Source organism: Hakea prostrata, chromosome 1 (assembly GCF_041222555.1).
Source record: "Hakea prostrata isolate BN-2017 chromosome 1, UWA_Hpros_2, whole genome shotgun sequence".
Taxonomy (NCBI): Eukaryota; Viridiplantae; Streptophyta; class Magnoliopsida; order Proteales; family Proteaceae; genus Hakea; species Hakea prostrata.
Window position 1 is genome coordinate 7529334 of NC_142600.1, and position 24319 is coordinate 7553652.

Genomic DNA, 24319 nt, shown 5'->3' on the forward strand with positions numbered 1-24319 from the left:
TACTTGGAAACTTGGTTTATACTTTATATAACAAACAAAATTATATATTTATTCTTTCCCATTCGTAATATTATTTAACCCTGATGATTGGAGAAAATAAACATATGGAATTTGTATATATTACAATTAAATTGTTAAATAATAGTTACTTATATTATACGTTTTAATTTATGATATACCTAAGTATACTAACAAAATATATAGTGTGTTCATATTAAGCATTGATATTCCTTTATCTCAGCCAGGTTCATTGCAATAATTAATCATATTATCATCAATAATATATTAAATTAATTTGGAAAAGTAAACCGAACGTAGGTTTAGTAAGAATGATAGCTCATAACAATTCATATTCGAAAACCTAATAATCAATCATTTTTTTTTAAAAACCGGTCCATACTGGTCTAATTTCCGGAACAATGACGTGCATTAAAAGTTAAAACCAAATTGGGCCGGGCCAGACTGGGCCGATCGTGTCCATGTCCATGCCTCCATGGTGAGTCTCGTGCCGAGGTTTATACCATCATCTTAATGAGATGATCGGATCGTCACTGCTGTGTTCACCAAAAACAAAAGATCGTCACTGCTGTAATCACGATTCCTGAAACTGAAAATTGAAACCCATAAGGAGTTATAGACTTTCAGTTAGTGTGTCACTCTTCAATCTCGATTCCTTTCTTTACAGCTCTTTCTACCTTACGCGTGGACTCGTCGTCTCGACTCCGATATCCATTTTTCTGAGTTCCTGACCGAAGGCTCTACTCTTTTTTCACTATACCCAAGAAGAAAACCATAGCTCTGAATTAACATCAATGGCGGCAACGTAAGATCTCCAAATTTCATTTCTGTTTTTCTTATTGTGGCTATGTGGGTTGTCATTGGTGGTACCCGTTTTGCTGCTTTCCCGATCAGTTTACTTTCTTTGGGAATTTGGGAATTTCTTTCGTGCATCTTCTATGATATATATATTTTTGTTCTATGGGATTGGGCGGCTAATGGGTGATCCCTCTTCCTTTTTTTTGACCTGAAGTGCACAAGAAGTTTTGCCCCCTACTTTGGATTCTACTGCAGTGCTCCCAACTCTTTTCGATGGAACAACAAGGTGAGGTTCTATTTGATTCAGTAAATGAAGTTTATTCGTTCCTCCCCCTTTTTTTTTAAAAAAAAAAATTTGTTTCGAAGTTGTGCTTACCCTTCTAATGGATCCAACTCTTCTCTTGTTTGTTAGTTTTTTCTTTTTCCCCCTGAATCTTTATTGCTTAGAGACTTATACCTGACCATCAATCCCTTCTTCTGTGCTGTACTGAAGGTTGTACACAGCTTATGTATGTCCATATGCCCAACGTGTTTGGATTGCTCGCAACTATAAGGTAGATGTTCTTTTGCTTTACGGAACTGATCTTCAAAATGTAGCCACTAAGGAAGTATTCAACTCTTGATATGTCTTCACAATGTGCTATTCCCTGCGAATTATTGTTGCCACAACTTTAATACATCATGGATTTTATACACTTTGTCGAGACTTGAGTATAATTTGGTATAATTCTTTTGTGAAAATTATCAACTATGTAGAGGGTGTCCAAACCCTTATGTACCTCCACATTAGATCACTCAAATCCCATGTTGGGTTGTTGCTTTTGTATTGAGTATAATTCATCTTTAAAAGGTAGATGTTAAGGGAGAGTGTCCAGGCCTCTGTATGCCTTCAGAATCGGCTACTCACATCTCATGTAAAATAGTTGCTTTTGCATGGTGCCCACCAATTTATTGCTCTAGTGTATTTAGGTGTCATAATGGATACCAAACTAATTTTTTTACTTCCTTCTTTTGGAGAGCAGGGTTTGCAGGACAAGATAAAATTGGTTCCACTTGATCTGGATAATAGACCTACCTGGTACAAGGAGAAAGTCTATCCCTCAAACAAGGTGACATTTATCATGTATTGATCATGATTCTGTTAATAATTTTGGTAAGGTTGTGAGAGAAGAGGATCTGATATCTACCTGAAAAGTTAGGGTAATGCTTTGGCATGATTAACAGAACAAAAGGCAAATTAAGGCCTGCTTGGGAGGACAAAATATATCAGAAATAACAAGCTGGAACTACCTCACAAGTGATCTCTGACATTACAATGTTTGGGGGGGGGGGGGGATTGTTTGAAAGTCTTTTTTCTTCCATGCATAATTTCAGTCTCATTCTTTCCAGAAAGAACAGAAGAAGACCCATTTCTGAATTTATCTTAGTCTTTCATATCAATGCATTAGATTTTTCTTGTTCGATAGGTTCCTTCGCTGGAGCACGATAATGAAATCAGAGGAGAAAGTCTTGATTTGGTTAAATACATTGACAGCCACTTTGAAGGACCTGCTCTTCTCCCTGATGTAAGATATGAACTGTTTAGCTGCAGTGTTAATTAAAAAGAAAAAGGAAGTCTTTTACATAGTTACAAAGTTTTGATATTGCAGTACTCTGAAATTGTAGGATGCTGCAAAAAAGAAGTTTGCAGAAGAGTTGCTATCCTATTCAGACACCTTTGTTGGAACTGTGTATGGTTCAATTAAAGCAAACCCTAATGCTGATGTTGGTAAGTTCCAACAACTTGAAACTTTTGGTGATTATATCTAAACTAAAAACATGTATGTGATTTGGGGATACACAGTGATATAGTTGATATAATTATGAGTTAACCTGCATCAACATGAACCAGGTGCTGTTTTTGATTATGTGGAAACAGCTCTTTCCAAATTTGACGATGGGCCTTTCTTCCTTGGCCAGTTCAGTGAGGTAACTCTGCTCCCTTGTGAATCTCATTTACTGGATGATTTTCTTTTTCTCCATATTAGTTGTAGTTTATTCTATTTTAAGTTGAATACAATTGATTTTATTGTGTCTCATCAAAATTAGAACTTTTTAACTCTACACTGACAAGAAGATTAAATGAAAAGATTGTTTTAGTTTGCACTTCTTAAGGTGTGGAAAGGATTTTGTAACTTGACTCAAGAAATGAACCCTCCACAATCTTTGTGCCTGCAATATGGATTCTTTCTATACTGGGAAAAGGGATAATAGCAGCACTGATGAACAGCTTAAATGAATGATGATATTGACCATAGCTAAGAGAAAGCTTATTAGGGTTATGGAGAGTGAAGGGGACTGAAGAATTATTGTGAATAAGGTGAGAGGTAACCAAGAGAAGGTTCCAGCTACTCGAATCACGACGTCCGTTACCTCAAGATGCCCCCAAAATTAAAACTTAAATGTATTGTCATGTTATTTATATTGATGATTTTGTGGACTTGTATCTGCAATTGATGTCACTTTATCTTTCTCCCATCCAATGTTCCACCTGATTGGAATCACTTAGGCTGATGTAGAACAAAACATGAAAAGAAAGGAGCCAAAACACAGTTCACATTATTATCTACATGAACAGTGTCACAGCCCCTGCCGTTGTGTGAATGATGCTAGAAGGTCTTGGGAGCCCAAGATATTGTTTCATCTATTGAAACCCCTTAAAACATATACTTTCTAATTTCATTCCACTATCAGTTCCTGTTCTAACCATTAGAATTCATGAAAAATTACAGCATATTTTTACTTCAGCATAACTCACAAGCAAGCTATTGGAATCTTATGAAACCTGCAACTGTGTTTCATATACTTATGAACTTGACTTAATCCTATCATGATCAGATTTTGTAGTTTTGGTTTGGTTAGAACCCTAATCTTCTACTTTTTCTTATACATTTTTTCTTGAATTTTATGGTTTCTTTTGGGGCTATATTATTCTTAACTCTACAGTATAGGGTTAGGATAATTAGGTTACAACCCATTCAACACTTGTTTGGTTGTTAATCAAATTTTTCCCTAAAAGAAAACTGAGATATGTTGTTCTCAATGAAGTTTGTTTGCCCACACCAATTGGCATGTTTCTCTTGACTATCTAGAAGTAGGCCAATTGCATCTTCAAGGCCATATATAAGCCTTTGGAGCTTTAGCAAAGTGAGGATACAATTTCCATTTCAGATTTGGTGATATTTCATTTATAAGTGTTAAAACTGATATGCTGGTGAAATAAATGAATTGCAGGTGGACATAGCCTATGCTCCATTTATTGAAAGATTTCAACCATTGCTATCAGAATTGAAGAATTATGACCTCACCGCTGGCAGGCCAAAGCTTGCAGCTTGGATTCAGGTACATTAAGAGGCTTGTACTAAATATTATTCATATTTTATTCATGAAGACTCCTTTAAACCATGACCTGCACTATTTTTGGTTAAACCAGGAATGGCTGATATATATATATATATATTGTTGCAGTCTATGTATATTGAACCTAGAATGAATTAAAAAGAAAGTCACTTTTTCCTTGACAGGCCTGCCTAGAAAGTATTTCTGGACAGGCACCTAATTTTGGCTCATGGTGCCATTGGAAGGTGCTGAAAATTTGTGGGTAGTTCAGGATCCCCTGCTCACACATTAACTCTCAAATCAAACGGAGTTTGCAAAAAATTCTTTACTCCAAAGGTTCAAGAGTAGTAGAGAGCCATGGGGATCCATGAAGTTAAATGATTGAATTTGTGTGAACTTTAGGTGCAATTCTATATGTTTCTTAACAGTCATAATCGCCTTGTCACCCTCTCACGTGAAAAATTATAATGAATACTCGTTTGGAAAAGCGAGAAATATACCAGCCTGTAAGTTAAAGGAAAATAATGCTCTATTTTTCCTTTGTTCTTTTTGTTTTCCGAAGATATTGCAGATTCTTATATATGCTAAACTATGTTCTGTAGGAAATTAATAAGATCGAGGCTTACAAGCAAACCAAACTTGATCCACAGATGCTGGTTGCACGCCTGAAAAAGAAGTTTCTTGGTAGGCAGCTACTGCTTGCTTTAATCTCCAGATTTGATTGTATTTTTCCTTGGTTGTTCCATCGATGGGTTTGTAACCACTTCGATTCTTGTGCAGGTCAATGAGCGATAAATTAATGTGTTCCTTACTCTCTACAGGATCTTCTCTACTATTTGGGAGTACATAAATAAAATGTTATCTCTGCCTTGGGAGTAGTATAATTATAAAGTATATTGTTTGAAGAACACTAATATATTTGCCAAAACTGCATCTGCAACTTGGGCTTGTCATGACTTGATAAAAGTGTTTTATTTTGGGAGATGAGTTCTTGTTGTAAATATGTTTAAAATTTTATGTTTATTATTTTATATTAATAATTCTATATGATTTGGGACTTGAGACATGGGTCGTGGGTCATAGGCCTTGATCCGGAAGGCCCATTTTGTCATGGGCCCTGATCCGGAAAGTCCACTACTAGGTGAAAACGTGGATATGCCATTAGAGAGGTACTTTACTTTAGGGAGGTCAAATGGATAGGTAATTTCTTATAGGGAATTGAGTTGAATAGGTACCCTCACAAATAGAGGTAACCTTACCTTTTCACCCACACCTTTTGGGCTCTATATAAATTTATTTTCGACTTCATTTTTGACCATGAATATTCCCCTCATCTTTCTCTCTCTCCTTGTTGTTATTTTGTTAAGCAGTGAACATAATCTAATTACATTTTTGGGGTGCAACATTAAAGGTATGGGTTGACTGATCTTAGGGTGAAGACACAATTGATACCTGTATTGTACAAATCGGGGTGTCTAAATATCTTAAAGAAAGTACTTCTGGTATGTTTTAGTTAATGACAAAGTGTTGTGATTACAACAATCTTTCAAAGTGTTCGTACAAATTTCTCAACAAATTTCAACAATTTTTTGTATAAAACTGTTCACATGTTTTTATTGTTGAGAGACCATTCTATGAAAATTGGGAGTTCATAATGTTGTCGTATATTAATTCTCAGTTTGTTACACAATACAAAAATTCTAGTTGTTGTACATGAGCATGGCATACGAAAATAAGATAAAAGTGTTTTATAAGTAGTGAGCAAATGATAGGAGATGCCTTGAGAGATTTACCAGTAGGGATCATTTAATCAAGTTTATTGTTCCTCCATGGGACGACAAAACAATGCTCACGTTTTCCGCAAATGCTGTTCTTTAGACCACATTTTTCACTAGTGCCGTTTTAAGAATCGCCTATCATTTGCTCTTCTGTTTTTTTGGTTGAACCTGGTTTAAAAATGAATAGTCAGGAAAACCAATTTAGTTGGGCCGGGTTCTGTGAGAGAATTAAAAATTTCATGATTTTTTATCGTGCTGGTTTATACAGTAAACCAAAACTCGATCAACATCAAACTAATGAAAGTCATTCATAAAGGAAAAAGCAGAAATAAATCGAAACAGTAACTTCTCCTCTTGTTGAACTAACTCGGTCTGGCCGAGTCAACCGAAGATCAGTGTTACTGAATTGAACCAACCAACTGAAAAGAACAAACCGAAGAGGAAGGATAAAAATAAAATGGGATTATCGTGAACGCGAAGAATCCTCCCTGTTTGTTTGAACTCCCAGGACAAGGAGGCAAGCGAAGGAGAAATGCACGGCTTGGATTTCGATGGTTGCAAAACAAACTTCAAACTCGTCATCCCCAAAGATATGCAACTGCTTGGGACGTCCATTGGTTGCAACATAAACTTCAAACCCCCATTATCCCAAACTGAGCTCATTCGAGCTTCCTTCAGATCCGAAGCCTCGCAAAGAAGATATAGTCATCGACCCTATCTCTTTCTCTATTCAATCTGATGATCACCATGAACGATTCCCCATTGAACCCTCTTGATCTCTTCTTTCTTCGGTTGTTTTTTCCCCTGAAACTTCGCTAGTTGTTGAAAGCATATCGAATCGAACATAAGATGGGTGGAGCAAGCAGCCACAGCCACCACCAGCACGGCGTAAAATCTGAGAATCACGAGTATAACAAAAGCTTAGCAGGTTGGGAACCAAAACAAATGCATTCCCTGAATCAACAACGCACATTCTGGTGTTTCGGCCCCGGCAGCTTCAGAAGCCTCCTCACCTCCTTCCTCCTCATCGTTTCCATACTCTACATTCTCTACTCTTCTAATAAACTCTTAAGCAATGACCCAAATTGCGTTTCTGCTAATTCCGCCCTCTCCACCGAAGAACATCTTTCTTCTTCTCGTCAATTCCTCCGCAATTCCAGTTCAAGCTCCACCTCCGCATCAAAATCCGTGATTAGACAAAGAGGAGAAACAGAGGAAAAACAGAGTGTTACCGTGTTGCAATCCTCACGTCAATTTGACACGGAACTCAAACATATCGCGTTCGGCATTGCGGCATCGTCTAATCTGTGGGAGCAGAGGAAGCAATACATCAAAAAATGGTGGAGGCCTAGAGTAACGAGAGGTGTGGTGTGGATGGACAAACCTGTCAAGACCCGCCAAAATGAAGGGCTGCCGGAGATCCGAATCTCCGGCAACACTTCCGGCTTCCCCTACACGAACCGGCAAGGGAGCCGCTCTGCACTAAGAATATCAAGGGTTGTTTCAGAGATGACAAGGTTAGGAATGAAGGATGTGAGGTGGTTGGTGATGGGTGACGATGATACGGTGTTCGTAGTGGAAAATGTGGTGAGGGTGCTCTCCAAGTACGATCACCGCCAGTTCTATTATGTTGGGAGCTCCTCCGAGAGCCATATCCAGAACATCTTCTTCTCCTACTCCATGGCTTACGGTGGTGGAGGTTTCGCCATTAGTTATCCCTTGGCGAAAGCTCTTGAGAAGATGCAGGATCGCTGCATTCAAAGGTATCCTGGCTTGTATGGCAGTGATGACCGTATACAGGCTTGCATGGCGGAGCTGGGTGTGCCCCTCACCAAAGAAGCTGGCTTCCATCAGGTGAACAAAATTATTATCAATTAATCATTTCCATGCCTTTTTAAACATCTCTGCATTCTGTATCAGATCTTCTCAGAGCCTGATCATCCAGATTAATGCGTCAAACTAGAAACCCCTGTTTTCTGATCTAGAATAGAATTAATTAACTCCTCTTTTGACATGTTTGGATTTGCAGTATGATGTGTATGGAGACCTCCTGGGTTTATTAGCTGCACACCCAGTAGCTCCATTAGTATCATTGCATCACCTAGACGTGGTGGATCCTATATTTCCAGGCATGAACAGAGCCACAGCAATTCAACACCTTTTCGATGCAATCAAACTCGACTCCGCCAGCATAATGCAACAATCCATCTGCTATGACAAGAATAGAGACTGGTCGATCTCTGTTTCATGGGGTTATGTTGTTCAGGTCGTAAGGGGTATTATCTCACCCAGAGAGCTGGAAATGCCCACCAGAACATTCCTTAACTGGTACAAAAGAGCTGATTACACTGCATACGCCTTCAACACTAGGCCTGTATTTAAGCATCCATGCCAAAAGCCTTTTATCTTCTACATGAAAACTATTAGATATGATCGTGTTAAGAAGCAGACAGTGGGGATCTACTTACGCCATAGAAGTCCACAGCCTTATTGCAGGTGGAAAATGGATTCACCTGAGGCAATTGACGCCATTGTTGTCATTAAGAAAACAGACCATCCACGATGGCAAAAGGCAAGTTTCTTTTGATGTTAAAGCAAGCTACGTATTAAGGAACTTGTGTCTATGTATGATTGATATTTACTAACAAGAGTCTGAGTTTTTCTTTTCCTTCTTTTTTGCAGTCACCCAGGAGGGATTGTTGTAGAGTTGTGGAATCAAGCAAGAAAGCAACCATGTTCCTAGTTGTGGGCAGTTGTCAAGAAGGGGAGACTAGTGGGTTATAATAGTATCTCAACTGATTTAAGTTAAAATGGGACATCTTGTAATGTAGAGGAAATTCAACAAGCTCATATGCTAGACTCCAACCCAGTCTTAACTCTCCTCTCTCGCCACTCTCCACATCTGAATGGCAGGAAGAAATTTTACAGAGGATTCAAGGACTTGTATTATGTCTTCAAATACTTCGCCCAAATTGTACTGTTCTCTTTTTCTTGATTGAAGTTTAAACACAGGAGTTAAATTGAAACGTGACTTATCAAGAACATTGTAAGAGTGCATTAAAGAACATTGATATAAACAGGGTTTTCAGAATCTGTATCTAATTTGACTAGTTTTGTTGATCGACCGTACCAATTCTAAATTCAATACCATTGACTTAGGATTATGGAATGATATTCAAAGTCTGATTCACATCATCTATCTAGATGATTCATGTTTCTGCCCCATCCTGGCCATTCTCCAGCCAATTAGAATTGGGAGCGCCACTTCCCAGTTCGATCATGATTCTGGGTTAATTTAGGGAAGGCGTAAAGGAAGACTATATCTGGAAAAAAAAAAAAAAAGCTCCATCTTTGGTTGATCCGCAACAAGAAGAAACACATCTTGCTTTGAATTGATTCGTTATGTTATAACAAAGGATACTTTGGCTTAATCAAGACAAGCAAATCGTACATGTAGAGTTTATATACGGAAAATCTATATCTCTCTCTCTCTTTCTCTCACTTTGGCATCTTAAACTGATTGATTGGGTCTGAGTTAATTTTTAAAATCAAAGAGAAAAGTTAGCAAAGAATCAAAATTATGGAAGATAATGTAAAGTTTACTGAAATCTATTCTTTGCTTTAGAGCCTGCGAAGCAACGAACCATTGGACAAATATATAAGATTGCAACTAAACTGACAAGGAAACCTCAGATCGGACCTGATCAGCGCGAAGATGATGAAGAAGAAAGGCAGGCGATCTATCGTCTTCCTCGCGCTTTCCGTTTTTGTTGTTTCTGAAGTGATCTCGCCAAGAATCGCCACTGCCATTGCCAAGGAAGACCTTCCAGTTCCGCCATTAAACAAGGTTAGTAGTGTTCTCTCACTACTTGGAAATCTCTACTTTCCGTGCCCTAATTTTTCTCTGCAAATTTGCCTTCGCAGGAGAACTTCTGCAACTACACGGTGACAATAGAGACGACATGTACCGGAGAAGCCGATACGACGAACCTTGTGAGCCTACGATTCGGTGATACCAAGTCTAACGACATTATCGTGCGCCGGCTCAACTCTAAGCATGTGAGGAGCGTGGACCCAGTTGGAACCAACGGTCATGGAAGAAGATGTTCCAAGGAAACCGTTCCAGGCTTGCCACGTAGACCAGTTTCAGGTGAGCGATTTATGCGTGGAGTCACCGATTTGCTATGTCTATCTGAAACTGAGGGGAAGCGATGATTGGAGACCGGGTCTGGCCCAGGTCCATGTTCTGGGTTCACCTCATCTCTCCTCAAACTACTACTACTTTCGAAGATACCTTCCACGGAACGTGTGGCATGGTTTTGACACGTGTGACAGGAAGGTGACTCCCTTTGGTGTGAAATTCAAGAGAAGGGTTTTCTCAACCCCTACCAAAACAATACCAACGCTGCCTCCTCCATAACTTTGTTTTCATACAAAAACGATATCAATACCTATTCTGTCTGCACATGCAGCGTACACTGCCTTGGAGTTGCCCTACTCGTTTTTTTGGTAAATTACTTAGAAAGATGCTTAATAAAGGTTGTTTGCTACCTTGTGAATGTACTGGTGATTATGTAATAATATAATAATGAAAAAATAATAATAATAATATATTTTTTTCGATATCTAATTTGTCTTATTCTTCTAAATAGGCTAATCTTGTAGCCGATGCGGATGCTCTAGTTATGAGCGAGGATGGTCTGTTTTGTTTCCTCGTTCAAGATGTATTTGAATAGGAGATGGTATCTTCCTTGGTTAACAGCTTAATAGTGACTGAAAGGAGAGCAGAGGAGATTGATCAGGGAAGGGCCAAAAAGAAGGCCATTCTGTCGGGCTCTTATTGGCGAGCGAGCTTTCTATATTTATACCTGGCTTAGGAACTTTCAACACGCCTATTCGATTTGTCATTCCAGCAGAAACATCGATCATAGCCTGCTTCGGCTGACTGTACATCACTACACAGGCACAGCTACAGCTCCCAGTCCCGAGTTTTGCTTTACTTTACCTTCTACTCTACACATGATGATTTAGATTTAAGCATTAATATTCATCCAGACCCAACCAAAAAGCTGGTTTTGACCTTTGATTTCTACAGCTCTCATGCAACCAAACAAAATTAAAGAAACCATTAAGATCTTTCCTGCCTCTTTCTTAATTTCTGGTTAATATTACATGATGCCCCACTGACATTACATCATACATGACATTACTGATAAGGTCCGTGCAGTGATAGCTAGCTTCATGCAGTGCGTTGAGAAGCTATCTAGGGTTTACTCGGTGGTGGTGGAGTTGGAGCAGGAGAAATGGCTGCACTCATCTTTGATGGCATTGTTTGTAATGGGAAAGAGTTGGAGAGTCTTGGGAGGCTCGTTGCTGCATGGACTAGAGTTCATCATTCTCAAGATCCAATCATGGCTGGTGCTCATAGTGTGTGGCATTTCCGACTCTAACCCATAAGATCCCAGCATCACTTGGTTTGATGACTTCTTCCCCTAGTCAATCATAATACATTCATGATCAGTAACTAAACACACAGACAAATCCATGGATAAAATTAAATTGACTAGGAAATAAAACAATACCAGTTACCACCTGAGGAAGAAATTGGGTTTGGTTGTAAAGTGGAAGCTGTTGAAGAACAGCAGTAGTTGAAGAAGAAGAATGAGATTCAATCTGATGAAGTTGTTGCTGTTGCTGTAGCTGCTGCTGTTGTTGTTGTCTAAGTAGTTTCCTACGAAGCTTCTGACGGTCCCTGGCTTTGTGGTTCTGGAACCAGTAGAAGACATTCTTGCCTTCAATCTTCCCGTAGAGAGAGAGATGAGAGGCTATCTGTTGTATCTGGGTTGCATTGGGAGTTCTAATCCCTCCTCTGTACAGCTCCTCCAGTACCATAAGCTGCTCTGGTGTGGGACACCATCTTGTTGAAGCTCCTGGTGGCATCTCGGTCTCTTTCTTCTCTTCTTCTGTAATTACTTGGAAGTTACTCTTTTCTTTTCGTTGCACTCTGGATCTATCTCAATCTTTTCTTTGGAGTATGGACTTTTGAGGGTGTGAAATGAAAAACACAGTGCATGTGAGCTGGAAAAGGGAGGTATAAATAGACAAGAGTAGACAATTCATGATAGAGAGAAGGAACGAAAGAGAGACAAAAGAGATGGACTAGAGAAAGACCAGCTAAAAGAGATGTTAAAAGCGTATGTAGGTAATAGTACTATTCCTGCTGCTTGTCATGCTGATGTTTCTCTGAAAGTGGCATTCATTACATGTTCTAGCTAGGAAGATGCTTGAAGCCTTCAATAAATGATTCCACCATCATCACCTTATTATTTACCTAACAAAAACCCACGAACTTCCCACCCTTTTCTCAAAAAGAATGAAGCTTAGATGTTAGAGGCATAGGTCTATATATTATTCCAGAAATCTTATTTTGGAGAAGTTCATTTGCTCTCTCATATACAACCTAAGGGAACTACCTTGGAGTTTACCAAAGGAAACAACCTATATATAACTTAGTCATAGTCAGGTTCTCTATCCTTATGTGTAGAGTTTTGGGCTTTTCTTACACTTCTTCACTGTATATTAAAAGGAGAGGTAGTAGAGAGATCAATCCACTTCTAATTTTTCTGGTGAAAATTCAAGAATAAATCCCCCTCTTAATTGTGCGGTGAAAAAGATGCATGATTCAAATTCCTAAAAAACAGTCATATAGAGGAAGCTTGAGCAACTTTTTCACATCCATATATGTGATATTACAAAGATATTGGGTTACAAAAAGAATAATCCATATGTGATATTAAAAAGAAATTGGGTTACAAAAAGAATAACCCATATAAGTATCCTACAAGAGAGATCGGCATGAGTGGTCTATTTCCTCATATATGACAATTTACAAGACACATCAATTCTCCAACAAGCGTCATAGATATCCTATAGAGTTAGGGGATATGAAGTCAAACAGCAGCAGACCATACATGTACTCTCAGAAGTCAGAAGTGGAGGAGATATGAATGCATGATGAAACCCTCAAAGCCGAAACCCTACCCATCAAACCTAACATTTTGGACAACCATTAATAACTTTTTTTCTTTTCTTCCCTTGGGAAGCTGAATAGTGAAAACTGAAGAATCGAATCATAGAGTAGGCTTCAAAAGCCTAACCTAAAGCCATTGATCTATCATGTGTTGTGTCATTCCCTTCATTAACAACTTTACGTACTGAAGTAACTGAGTTTTCAATGAACACACTTCAATGAACATGATGAAGTAATTATCTTGCAAATGAAATCTTCTCTTGCAGACTTTCAATCTTTGACTTTTCTTGTATGAAATATCAGGAAGATGAAAATAAAAAAGAATCTCAGCTACGTGTGTGTGTGTGGTTTTTTGACAATGGATGAGTTTAAGCAGGAACTTTATTCGTAAGATCAAATGGAAACGAAGGAAATTGGTTGTGAATCTTGTGACCTAACGGCGTGAAACCCAAGAAACTCAGAGAAGAGAGTTTTTCTTGGGACAGAGAAGCAGAGAGGTTTCAGCCAGCCATTCTAGTAGGGGACACAAAATAGGCTGAAACAAGCAGGAAAGGCTACGATACGAACCCTATCTAAGTACGGCAGCACCAAGAGCATAGCAGCCCATGGAACCAAGCTCCCATTGCCTGCCACCCTTAACTGTCTAGTCACTTTTCAGCTCCTCAGTTTTCAATTGTACCTTCAAAGTGAAATTATTTTGAGGAATCAGAGTGGGTGGGTGTTACTAGAGAATTTTATCCTCATTCCTCACCACCCCTAACAGCAATACACAACACATTTCTGACAATAAAATTGACTATTCATTTCTTTATAGACGTGTACAATGTGCTACAATATCACATCGTTTAAAGTCTATTTATAAGTTACATCATTTGAAAAAAAAAAAATTAAATCATAAGTGTTTGATGTGATTTATAAATGAATTTTAACCATTTGATGCCATGTTAGGACATATGTTAAATATTTATGAAGAAATTGATGGTCTATTTCTGATAAAGAAACGGAGTGGATAAATTTCCACCATACACCACGACATGCTTGTGCTTGGGTAACACAGAAGTAATTTTTCTATGCATCCACATTTACATGAGTATGGGCTCTATGGGTAGAGAGAATTCTTGTCAATACTAGACAGAGGAGGAAAGTGCAGATCCTCTCCATACAACTATCTATCCTCTCATCCTTCCACCTTCACATATAGTCTGTTCTTGTACCACTAGTAGGCTTATGTGAAACCCACTATGAGTGAGAGATGATGAGTGGACAACTTGTCTAGATGAAGAGGATATAGATTCTGTATTTAATTGAAATAAAGCTTTTTATTTATTACTTTTTAACACCTAAAGACACTATTTAGTAGAACTTTACTAAGGCCAATAAAGGTACAAGACGGAGGGACTTTTTTATTTTCTTCTTTCTTTTTCATGTTTTATCAAAGTTAAGATAATGATTGGTATATAATTCTATTTAGTTGAGAGAAAACTTGTTGATTGATATATAATTCTATTTAGTTGAGACAAAACTTGTCGTTTTTATTGTTTTTCAAGACCAAAAATGCCTTAATAGAGCCTTACTAGGGCTTTTACTGAAGAAAGGTACCCTACCAGCAAGGAACATTATTTCGCCGAAAATTGGTAGTTTCGCTGACCAGCGAAACAAAAACCTAATCGAAACAAATTCTTTAAGAAAGAGAAGCATTAGCAGCGACGGTTAGCACTGCCGCTGCTGGAAGAGGAAGAAACAGAAAATAAACCCTGCAAAATTTCTCAGGTGTGAGACCGGATTTTAGACTCCTAGAGACAACCACCTTGGTTTCGAATAGCATCGGCAAGAGTTCCACCGGATATATATTCCATGAAGAGATTGTAAACCTTCCGACCATTCTCATGAGTTAGATCGCAAGCAAGGTAACTAACAATGCGAGGAGAGTTGATCAAAGACAGAACACTCTGTTCTCTTTGCAGGAACTCAGACCTGGTGAGCTCTGCAGATTTCACGATGAAAATCTCCCCGGTGAGCTGGAAGGAGGTAGTAGCAGCGGCGAAAAAAAGAGAGACAGAGAAAGAAACAAAGGTAGTAGTAGTGGCGACATCGCCGGATCGTTGAAGGAGAAGAAGAAGAAGAACGAGAGAATGAGAGAAAGAGAAAGAAATCGAAGACTACTAAAAATCGACAAGGCTGCAACTGGCTTGTTGCTACGGCATTGGTGAACCCAACGAGATTTCGTTCCTTGCCTACTAGGGCCGTAGGGTTCCTGAGCAAGTATTGTATATTCATATATGAGAAATGTATGTTAATTATTTAGGCTTAAGTAGAGAGTTGTTTAAATTTATACATGTTAAAAATCTTACTATTCCCCTAAAGTTGGACTATATTTGCAACTCTCCTTATTAAATTTTTGCATTAGATTCGTTCAAAACCAAAATTTGACCTTTTGTTCTCCCTTAATACTTCTAATTATGCTAGTTATCCCTCTATCTTCCTAACCTAGTAGATTTATTTCTATTGACTTGAATTGATTCATATTATTTGGCGCTAAAGTATTAAGGGAAAAGTCGTTTGATTTTTTTTAGGGAATCAAATGCTAATGTTGCTTTTCTTCTTCTTCCTCAATCTCTCTTTTTCTTTTTTCTTTTATATATATATATATATATATATATATATATATATATATATATATATATATATATATATATATATATCTAAAATACAACCTTCCCGAGGCATCAATCATTCCACACAATTCTGGCAAGATCCTTAGGAGAAACTTAGGTCAGTACACATTTTTCCGTTCTCATCACACGGTCCAATCACAAATTATGTAGGACCCACAAATAAAAATAAATAAATAAAAATCCCATGACCCTAGTCCTATAGCCCCCTTGTAATTCGTGGTCAATAGCCATTGAGCAAGCACAGACGTCCGGAGAGACGATCCAGACTCCTATGTTCGTGGCAAAAAAGCATACGGGGTGCTCCTCCGTCGGGGGATCCGGACGAGAGGGAGGAGCAAGAGGGAATTACGGCCGGCAGGCCTGTCTCCAAAAGCTTGCATGGTGTTGCACAGACGATGGAATAGGTACACTGCCGAGAGCACATGACGTGTTCCATCGGAAGTTCTCTGACCTCACGGACTACAGTCCAAACCGTACTGGGCCTAAAGGTGTATTATAAATAATTAATAAATGGGCCTTAAATATCATAATATTTCCAATTGAATTAGTATCAAGCCCATTAAACCACATCGGACCAACTCGACTTTGTGAGGAGACAAAACTCTCCAGGGCCCAGACATTACCAGTTATACTTTCCATTTTCCAAGCACATTTAATCAGATGGTATGGAGATTTTTTTTACCCGATTTTTTTTCTTCTTTTTTTCCGGGTAAAAAGACATTGAATCAAAATTTCCAAGCACATTTTGACTTTATTAGCAAAAATCCACTCTCAGCTTAATCAAATTTACAAAATGAAGGCTTCTTTCACAGTTGAAAAAATGACACTGAGTGAATCCCTGTCATGCATTTCGGGGGTTTTCAAACTAAGGTTCCTTCTCAATTTCATTTTCAAGGTTATGGTTCCAATCATAGGCCTTAGGGTGTGCACAACTTCATTTTATGGCAATCATCATTGAGATTGAGAAGATTGCAGAAACAATTATTCAAGGCATTGCAAAGATCATTCTAATGGAGACCTATTTTCTTTTGGCTCCAAATTTTAGGTTGTATTGGATGCAAGAAACGGTATCGGGTTTTATGACACTGCTTCGTGTATTTGAGCTATAATTTGTTTTCTTTCTCTTGATTTAGTGCTCTCTCTCCAAAGTTATGTTCAAGTTTCATTTTTTCAATTTTAATTTTCTATTTTTCTCTATGTATTACTGATTACATCAAGGTTAGGGCTTTTTAAGAGAGAAAAAATTGTAAGGCATAAGACAATCGGCTAGGGTTTTCACAATCAAAAAGAGAGATCTTTAAGATAAAAATAAGAATAAAAAAAAATGGAAATCAAAATGAAAAAATTGGAATTTTTAACATGAAAAAATTGAAGAGATCCAGTTGTGAGGGTGGGTAAATTTCGGGTCTGGGTTTTGGGTATGGATGGGTTATGTAAATTTAAAAGGTTTTTTACTTTTTTTTTTTCCTTCTAAACTAATTGATTCAATTACAAAATTACCCTAACATTTTATTCGTTGGATAGAAGCATTACACGTGTCATGTTTCTGTGACTGCGCGGGAGACATCCGCGCAGTCACGAACAAAAATCTATCTCGACGGCCGGAGATTCGAAAACCCGGCCGAGATTTGACCCACGATGTGTTATCCCCTGCAACGGTCTCGGCTTGGGCGCCGAGTCGCCGTCAACACCCGAACCCTTTTCTTCTTCTCTCTCTCTCTCTACCTCTCAACCATTTCGAAAGGGAAGGTAACTCAAGTCTTCGCTCCTTCTTCTTCGTTCTTCTCGTATACGCGTTCACACACGCACTCTCTCTCTCTTCCTGCCTTCTTTCGTCTTTTAATCTGTTGTCACTCCCTCTCTCTCTTGATCGAACGACACAGAATACTCCACGTCCTCGTCGTCTTCTTCGTCTCATTCTCCCCAACTTATAACTGCCTCGTTCCTCTCTCTCCCCCTTTCTCTGCTTCTTCTGGTTCTAGGGTTTTCAGAGATGCGACTTAAGGGCAAAGCAATCGTTGCCTCCGTCCTTGACCTCTTCTTTATGATTCCACCCTCATATTCCGGTTGAAGATCTCAACTTTCTCTACCTTCAAGCTGTTGGAGTGATGAATTAGGTATGATTTGATTGGTTACTTTGTTCTGTTCTCTGTTTCTTGCGTTTCTTGTTTCTGGATTTTTGCTTATGTTTTTTGTATTCTTTTTCGCGGTTCTTTTGGTTTTCGATTTGTCAGTCTGTTGCATTGCAAGAATTGATTGTTCTTCTCTATGGTTACGAGTCTTTGTTGTCTTTTATCTTCTTTCGTAGGCCTTTAATTGGAAGTTGTCAATTCCTGAATTCGGTAAGAGGGCGACAACTGATATCCTGTTGCAGAGGCCGTTTTTCTCGTTTTTGTTCAATTATGGCGATTCTAAAGAATAACATTAGGGTTTCGAAGTTGGATGGGGAGTTTTCTCCGAGGAGTAGAGACAGTGTGTCGAGTGATGAGGATGACCTTCAGAGGCGAAGCTCTGCTTCTGAATCTGATAATGATGAAGATGACGACGATGACGATGTGGACTCTGGGGTTGGTTCCGATGATTTTGATTCGTACCAATTGGGGGAAGCTGGGGAAGAATCTTGTCAAGTGGGTAGTAGTAACTGTAGTATTCCATACGAACTCTATGATCTTCCGGATTTGGGTGAAATTCTGACGTTGGACGCGTGGAACAATTGCTTAACTGAGGAAGAGCGTTTTTGCCTTGCTGAGTATCTTCCTGACATGGACCAAGAGACCTTTATGCGTACCTTGCATGAGCTGTTGTCTGGCAACAACTTCCATTTTGGAAGCCCAGTGGCCAAGCTCTTTGATATGTTGAAGAGCGGACTATGTGAACCAAGGGTAACACTTTATAGACAGGGTTTGAATTTCTTCCAAAAGCGGGAACACTACCATGTCCTGCGCAAGTATCAGAATTCTATGGTCGGTAGCCTGACTCAGATAAGGGATGCCTGGGAGAACTATGCGGGATACAGCATTGAAGAGAGGCTTAGGATTTTGAATATAATGAGAAGTGAGAGAAGTTTGATGTATGAAAAGATGGAAGATATGGTGACTGACACTTCAGACAGGGATGATTCCGGTGAGGGTTTCTGGGGTAAGAGATTGAAGGATTTTAAACTCAGGTCTAAGATGGATCACCATGGTATATATTCAATGAGTCCAACATTGAATAATACTTCTCGAGGAAGGCCTATAACTCTGGAAACTACAAAACATGGAAAGTCAAATCCAAAAGGAATTTTGAAGGTTGCTGTGCCAAAAGCCCTTTCTGGGAAGAAGTTGGTGGGTCACTTGCCTTCATCTATTCAGCATGGCCTGGATGGTAAATCTAGGGTTTTTCGTCCGACATTAGCTCTTCCACGGCAAGATCAGGTGCCAGGGTATGATTCAGAATATGTTCCACGGTCTAGGGGACAGATTAGAGGCGAAGAAGATGCACGGTCTAGGGGACAGATAAGAGGCGAAGAAGATGCTGAACGACCTCCATATGAAGTGGATCTTCTGAGAGGCCGAACCCATCGAGGTGCAATGTCTAAACTTGGATTGCTTAAACCGGGGAAGAAATCCAAGTTCTTCAAAAGTGAAGATCAGTTTGCTGCTGAAAGCTTGATTGGGCTACCGCTTGATTTACATTCTCCAGGTAGGATCAGGAATTCGAATAAAATGGTAGAGATGGAACCTTTGATAGTTGAACCAAATAGTGAGAGATCTTATGGTTATTATTCTCATGTTGCTGGGAAAAAGCCCAAGTATTCTGAGAAGCTTCATCAATCTGCCACCATAGATCAGATGAAGGCCACCAAAGACCAAGCACAGCTATTGTTACTAAGAGGAAATCAATCTGACTGGTCTATGGGGAGGCAAGTTTTTCATCAGAATAAAATGCAGGAAGAAGCCTTTGATTTGGACTATCCAGAGAAGCACGATGAATGGAGTACTAAAAGAAAAAAGTGGAAGATGGGGAGGGAGTTTCGGAGTGGTAACACCAATGTGGATCTTGATACTAAAGTCAAATCTCATAGAAATTTTCCAACCCAGATGAATGATACGTTCTCTTCTGATCCCAGGGCAAAGTTATCGGTAGACAAGGTGAAGAGAAAATCTGCACTAAATGGAGTACTTAACATGGAAGAGCATAGAGGCACCAGTATGTTTGCCCAGAATGAGGAGACAGAGTCAGACTCATCAGAGCAGGTCAGTGAGGAAGAAATCAACACTATTAGAAATAAGGTAGGGCATGATAGGGGTGTGTTGGATTATCGGTCTACATCAATGAAACTGGTGGCTGATCCTAAAAGGGGCAGTAAACTTGGAAGCAAAAATAGGGAATATGCTGAGGCACTTGAACAATTGCATATGGTGGACACTGACATTTACTCATCAAAAGGAAAACAGAAGGGAAAGGTTCGTGATTCAAGTTCTTTGCAAACCTATGCTACCGGAATTTCTGAGGAGAGTCGGTTTGCTGATTTTGCCAAGACTGATGATGTCAGGAAAAAAGCTTCCAAACTGGGGAAGAATGCCTATGTGGAGGATGAACCTGGTGGAAGGTTGCACCTGCCATCATTAAGGGCCCATCCCAGAGAGAGAAAGCAAAATGGAAAAGCTCGCCATGATTATTCCATGCCACAGTCAGATTACGTTGATGAGGAGGACAATGACTTCCATCTAGGACGCACGTCGGTTGATGACAATGGACGGAGTAATAGATCATGGAAGAAAGTAAACTCTGATGCTCACTTAAATGATTATCATGAAAGATCAAAAGTTCCCTTGTTAGGCAGCAATTCTAAGAAGCGGAAAGGCAAGGCTGATGCAAAATACATGGATGAGCCAGATGAATCTGAACAAATACAGTATAGTCCTCAGCAGCAGGTTGACAATCCAACATCCTTGAAGAAACGTGGAAAACGGAATGTGAAGGCTGAAGTAGATTCTTTGGCTGTTGAAAATTCTGAGCTACTTGTTTCAGAAAGAGAGGCTGCAGATGTAGAGGCTGCTGCAAAACCACCTGAGAAGCCATTTACTTTGATCACACCAACTGTGCATACTGGCTTCTCTTTCTCTGTTATACATCTTCTTTCAGCAGTTCGCATGGCAATGATTACTCCTGATGCCGAAGAAAGCTCAGATCGCGTGGATATGAATAATTCAGAACTCGTGGGTCAGAAGACTTTGCCCTCTCTCACTGTTCAACAGATTGTCAACCGTGTGAGATCAAATCCTGGAGATCCTTGCATTCTTGAAACACAGGAGCCGCTGCAGGATCTGGTCAGAGGAGTATTGAAGATATTTTCATCCAAAACAGCCCCTTTGGGAGCGAAGGGTTGGAAGCCTCTTGTATGCTATGAAAAATCTACAAAAAGTTGGTCTTGGATTGGACCACGTACTGATAACTCATCAGACCTTGAGGCTGCTGAAGAAGAAACCTCTTCGGAGGCCTGGAGTCTTCCTTACAAGATGCTTGTGAAGTTGGTTGATTCATTTGCTAACTGGCTGAAAAGCGGTCAAGAAACCCTTCAGCAAATAGGGAGCCTTCCTGCCCCCCCTGTGACATTAATGCAGCCAAACCTGGATGAGAAGGAAAGATTTAGGGACCTAAGAGCTCAGAAGAGTCTCACCACTATCAGCCCAAGCTCTGAAGAAGTAAGAGCTTACTTTCGGAAGGAGGAACTTCTGAGGTACTCTGTTCCTGACAGGGCGTTTTCATACACCGCTTCTGATGGTAAGAAATCCATTGTTGCTCCTCTGAGAAGGTGTGGTGGTAAGCCAACTTCCAAAGCCCGGGGCCATTTTATGCTCAAGCAAGATCGGCCACCCCATGTTACGATTCTTTGTCTTGTGAGGGATGCTGCTGCTCGGTTGCCTGGAAGCATTGGAACCCGAGCAGATGTTTGCACCCTGATAAGAGATTCACAGTACATTGTGGAAAATGTGTCTGATGCACAAATAAACCAAGTTGTTAGTGGAGCATTGGATCGCCTGCACTACGAACGGGATCCTTGTGTCCAATTTGACGGAGATAGGAAGTTATGGGTGTACTTACATAGGGAAAGAGAAGAAGAAGATTTCGAAGATGATGGAACCTCATCTACAAAGAAATGGAAAAGACAAAGAAAAGATACTATAGAGCAACTAGACCCAGAGGTACTCAACATGTCTTACCATGTGTCGGAGGCAACTGCTGGATACGATTTGGGATCTGATCTCAACATGGAGCCATCACCTATTCATGAAGGGTTAAAAGAAGAGCTTGGATACAACAATTCTGACAGAAATCTGGATGATACTGTTGAGTCCTATGTTAGTTCTTCACACAGTGGCAAGCATCCAGGTTGTCTGATGGGTTGGGAAGATCAAGGAACCAAGGTGCTGTGTCAAGAAAATTCCACAAATGAAGATTTTGATGATGAAACATTTAGGAGAGAAAGACCATTTGGGCTCTTGAGTTCAAGTTTTTTGTGAAGATAGAAGATCGTTAGGGAAGTACTGGGTTTTGCCGGATCAGTCCAGGTAGCCTTTATTTTTATCATGCCTCGTATGTTTTTCTTAATTATCATTCCTGGATTTGTTACTGTTATATATATATATATATATATATATATATATATATATATATGCACAACCCCCCACCCCCTCTTCCCTCCTCTCTCTCTCTCTCTCTCTTCTTTGTAGCTCCTTAGGGATATCATTTATTTGGCTCTTTAGGGATGTGTGATGGTTTTATTGTTGTAGTTACTGAACAATCTCTCTTCAGGTGAACCATTTGCGGCCGATCATATTTATTGCTTTCAAAAGTGTATCTATTTACATTTCATGTCGCAAATTTTTAGTCTGTGATTTGAAATTGGATTATGAGCTGTTTTCTTTGGTTGAGTATTGCAGCCTTTTTCACTTCTTCCATTTTCTGTCTCAATAATTTTAATTGTCTGCATATACTGTTATTTGTTATGCTCTGTTTGATTGGAATCAGCTCTGTATAGTATTAACACCGGATTGGTCTAGTATTTATTAGTATATAGTAAAAATGGACCACATTAATGATAAGAGTAGGTCAAAGTATAGTGAATATTGTAGCTGAAGACCAAGTAAAAGTGGAGCCTTGAGTCCCTCCTTTTGTTTCCTCATCATATGTGCATGAAGACCAAGTAAAAGACCATAGAATAGGGAGAAACCAAATTATTTTCATCTGGAACTTCCACGGGTTAGAAGCATGTGTAAATTAGTTTCATCTTTTATTCTTTTATTATTTTATAAATTATAAATATCTTTCTTGAACTCATTTGATATGTGTGTGATAATGAGCATATGATGTATACATTTAAGTTTCTCTCACTTCACAGTTCCAATGTTGGCATGTTTTTCAGGTTTATTAGAAGTTGAGCAGATTTAAGTTGCAGTAGCGGCATCCTATTCGAGATGGATGTGTACATTGGAGGTGTGGTATTTTACATGTACATTCTTTTACTGCGAAATTGTAAATTAGCAGCAATTGCAGTTTGTTGAGGCCGAAAGTTTTGGAATTTCTTCCCATTTATTAACCCATTTTCTTAAGCAAAATATTTAAATTAGGTTTAAAATAGCGTCCCATCCTTTACTTTCATCTTCTTCTGTCTCATTTGATTCACATCATTTTCGTTTATCATTTAATTGAGGTTCCATCACTTACAATGAAGATCCTTTTGGTCACCCCCCCCCCCCCTTTAAGTTGGGATTACTGACCTGACCTGAGCTTGTTGCTGCATTTTTAATTTTCAAAAATAGTTATAACTATCAATATTCTTTCTCATCTTCCCATGTTGGGCTTATGAGTGAATGCTGAACTTTGAGATAAAGAATGAATCTCATGGGGGTAGGTAATTTAGATCACTTAGATAAAATTCACTTGGCTTTGTAATATACTTCTCTCTACTGTCATGCTTCAATTTCTCCTATCTTCTCTCTTTTCTTCATTCATTATGAGTTAAGGTTTAAAACTCTTTCATAACCCCCCCCCCGCGGAAAACCCAAAAAAGAAAAGAAAAAAGAAGGTGTTGAGAAAAGAGAAGATCTAGAGGGAATGGAATTGTGGAGACCTGTCCTGTTATTTGGTAAACATGGTAAAATAGTCACCTGGGTCCTGTTATTTGGTAAACATGGTAAAATAGTCACCTGGGTTTGGACACTGCGAACACCTTTGTGAGGAGGCACCCTTTCTTTTGAGTAGACTATTTTGTGGAGTTCTTTAGAGAGAGTTGTTGTCCTTCACGTGTAAGGCATCACCACTGTTAGTAAAATGTGCAGCTTACAAAGGAGGGTGAGGTTTATTCACTTTTGGGTCATGCATGCCAAGGAATTAATCCTGTCGCAAAAGAAGTTGGATTGATTTCAATATCTTAAAATAGGGGATCATAGGAGATGAATCACAAGATACTTTTTTGGCCAAATTTAATTTTTTATTTTTATTTTTTATGAGGTTCATCCGGGCCAGCTTGCGCGCACCACGATTACATCCTCAAATTAATGCCGCGGAATGGGTACGAACCCAAGACCTCCCTGTGGGAGGTAGAGTCTTTAACCGCTTTACTAACCCATCATTGGCTAAATCACAAGATACAC

General features: G+C 39.2%; 4 protein-coding genes and 1 pseudogene across 5 annotated transcripts; 4 read left to right on the top strand and 1 right to left on the bottom strand.

The window, feature by feature from the left end:
* The first annotated feature begins 528 nt into the window (after positions 1-528).
* On the top strand, positions 529-5276 carry LOC149027101 (glutathione S-transferase L3-like). Its single transcript, XM_089159227.1, has 10 exons — positions 529-823; positions 1031-1102; positions 1310-1370; positions 1839-1925; positions 2283-2381; positions 2482-2584; positions 2708-2784; positions 4090-4197; positions 4797-4878; positions 4975-5276. Exons 1-10 carry the CDS (start codon positions 813-815, stop codon positions 4980-4982), a joined length of 708 nt encoding a protein of 235 aa, XP_089015353.1. The 5' UTR covers positions 529-812; the 3' UTR covers positions 4983-5276.
* Positions 5277-6821: 1545 nt separating this feature from the next.
* Positions 6822-9092, top strand: LOC149027102 (uncharacterized). Its single transcript, XM_089164722.1, has 3 exons — positions 6822-7826; positions 8002-8544; positions 8655-9092. Exons 1-3 carry the CDS (start codon positions 6822-6824, stop codon positions 8754-8756), a joined length of 1650 nt encoding a protein of 549 aa, XP_089020848.1. The 3' UTR covers positions 8757-9092.
* Positions 9093-9670: 578 nt separating this feature from the next.
* LOC149027103 (embryo-specific protein ATS3A-like) lies at positions 9671-10547 on the top strand (annotated as a pseudogene). Its single transcript, XR_016174025.1, has 2 exons — positions 9671-9819; positions 9897-10547. The product of XR_016174025.1 is annotated as an embryo-specific protein ATS3A-like (transcript).
* A 695-nt stretch (positions 10548-11242) lies between these two features.
* Positions 11243-11912, bottom strand: LOC149027104 (uncharacterized). Its single transcript, XM_089165364.1, has 2 exons — positions 11565-11912; positions 11243-11464 (listed from the first exon to the last, which is right to left on the bottom strand). Exons 1-2 carry the CDS (start codon positions 11910-11912, stop codon positions 11243-11245), a joined length of 570 nt encoding a protein of 189 aa, XP_089021490.1.
* Positions 11913-17373: 5461 nt separating this feature from the next.
* On the top strand, positions 17374-23393 carry LOC149027105 (nuclear factor kappa-B-binding-like protein). The gene is made up of 3 exons (XM_089159243.1): positions 17374-17794; positions 17986-22234; positions 23089-23393. Exon 2 carries the CDS (start codon positions 18080-18082, stop codon positions 22184-22186), a length of 4107 nt encoding a protein of 1368 aa, XP_089015369.1. The 5' UTR covers positions 17374-17794; positions 17986-18079; the 3' UTR covers positions 22187-22234; positions 23089-23393.
* The last annotated feature ends 926 nt before the right edge of the window (positions 23394-24319 follow it).

Coding starts and splice junctions, on each gene's coding strand:
- LOC149027101 (XM_089159227.1), top strand. Junction 1,103..1,309: donor CTTTTCGATGGAACAACAAG/GTGAGGTTCTAT, acceptor GCTGTACTGAAG/GTTGTACACAGCTTATGTAT. Junction 1,371..1,838: donor GGATTGCTCGCAACTATAAG/GTAGATGTTCTT, acceptor TTTGGAGAGCAG/GGTTTGCAGGACAAGATAAA.
- LOC149027102 (XM_089164722.1), top strand. CDS start 6,822: ATGGGTGGAGCAAGCAGCCACAGCCACCACCAGCACGGCGTAAAATCT. Junction 7,827..8,001: donor AAGAAGCTGGCTTCCATCAG/GTGAACAAAATT, acceptor TTGGATTTGCAG/TATGATGTGTATGGAGACCT. Junction 8,545..8,654: donor ACCATCCACGATGGCAAAAG/GCAAGTTTCTTT, acceptor TCTTTTTTGCAG/TCACCCAGGAGGGATTGTTG.
- LOC149027104 (XM_089165364.1), bottom strand. CDS start 11,912: ATGCCACCAGGAGCTTCAACAAGATGGTGTCCCACACCAGAGCAGCTT. Junction 11,465..11,564: donor AAACCCAATTTCTTCCTCAG/GTGGTAACTGGT, acceptor ATGATTGACTAG/GGGAAGAAGTCATCAAACCA.
- LOC149027105 (XM_089159243.1), top strand. CDS start 18,080: ATGGCGATTCTAAAGAATAACATTAGGGTTTCGAAGTTGGATGGGGAG.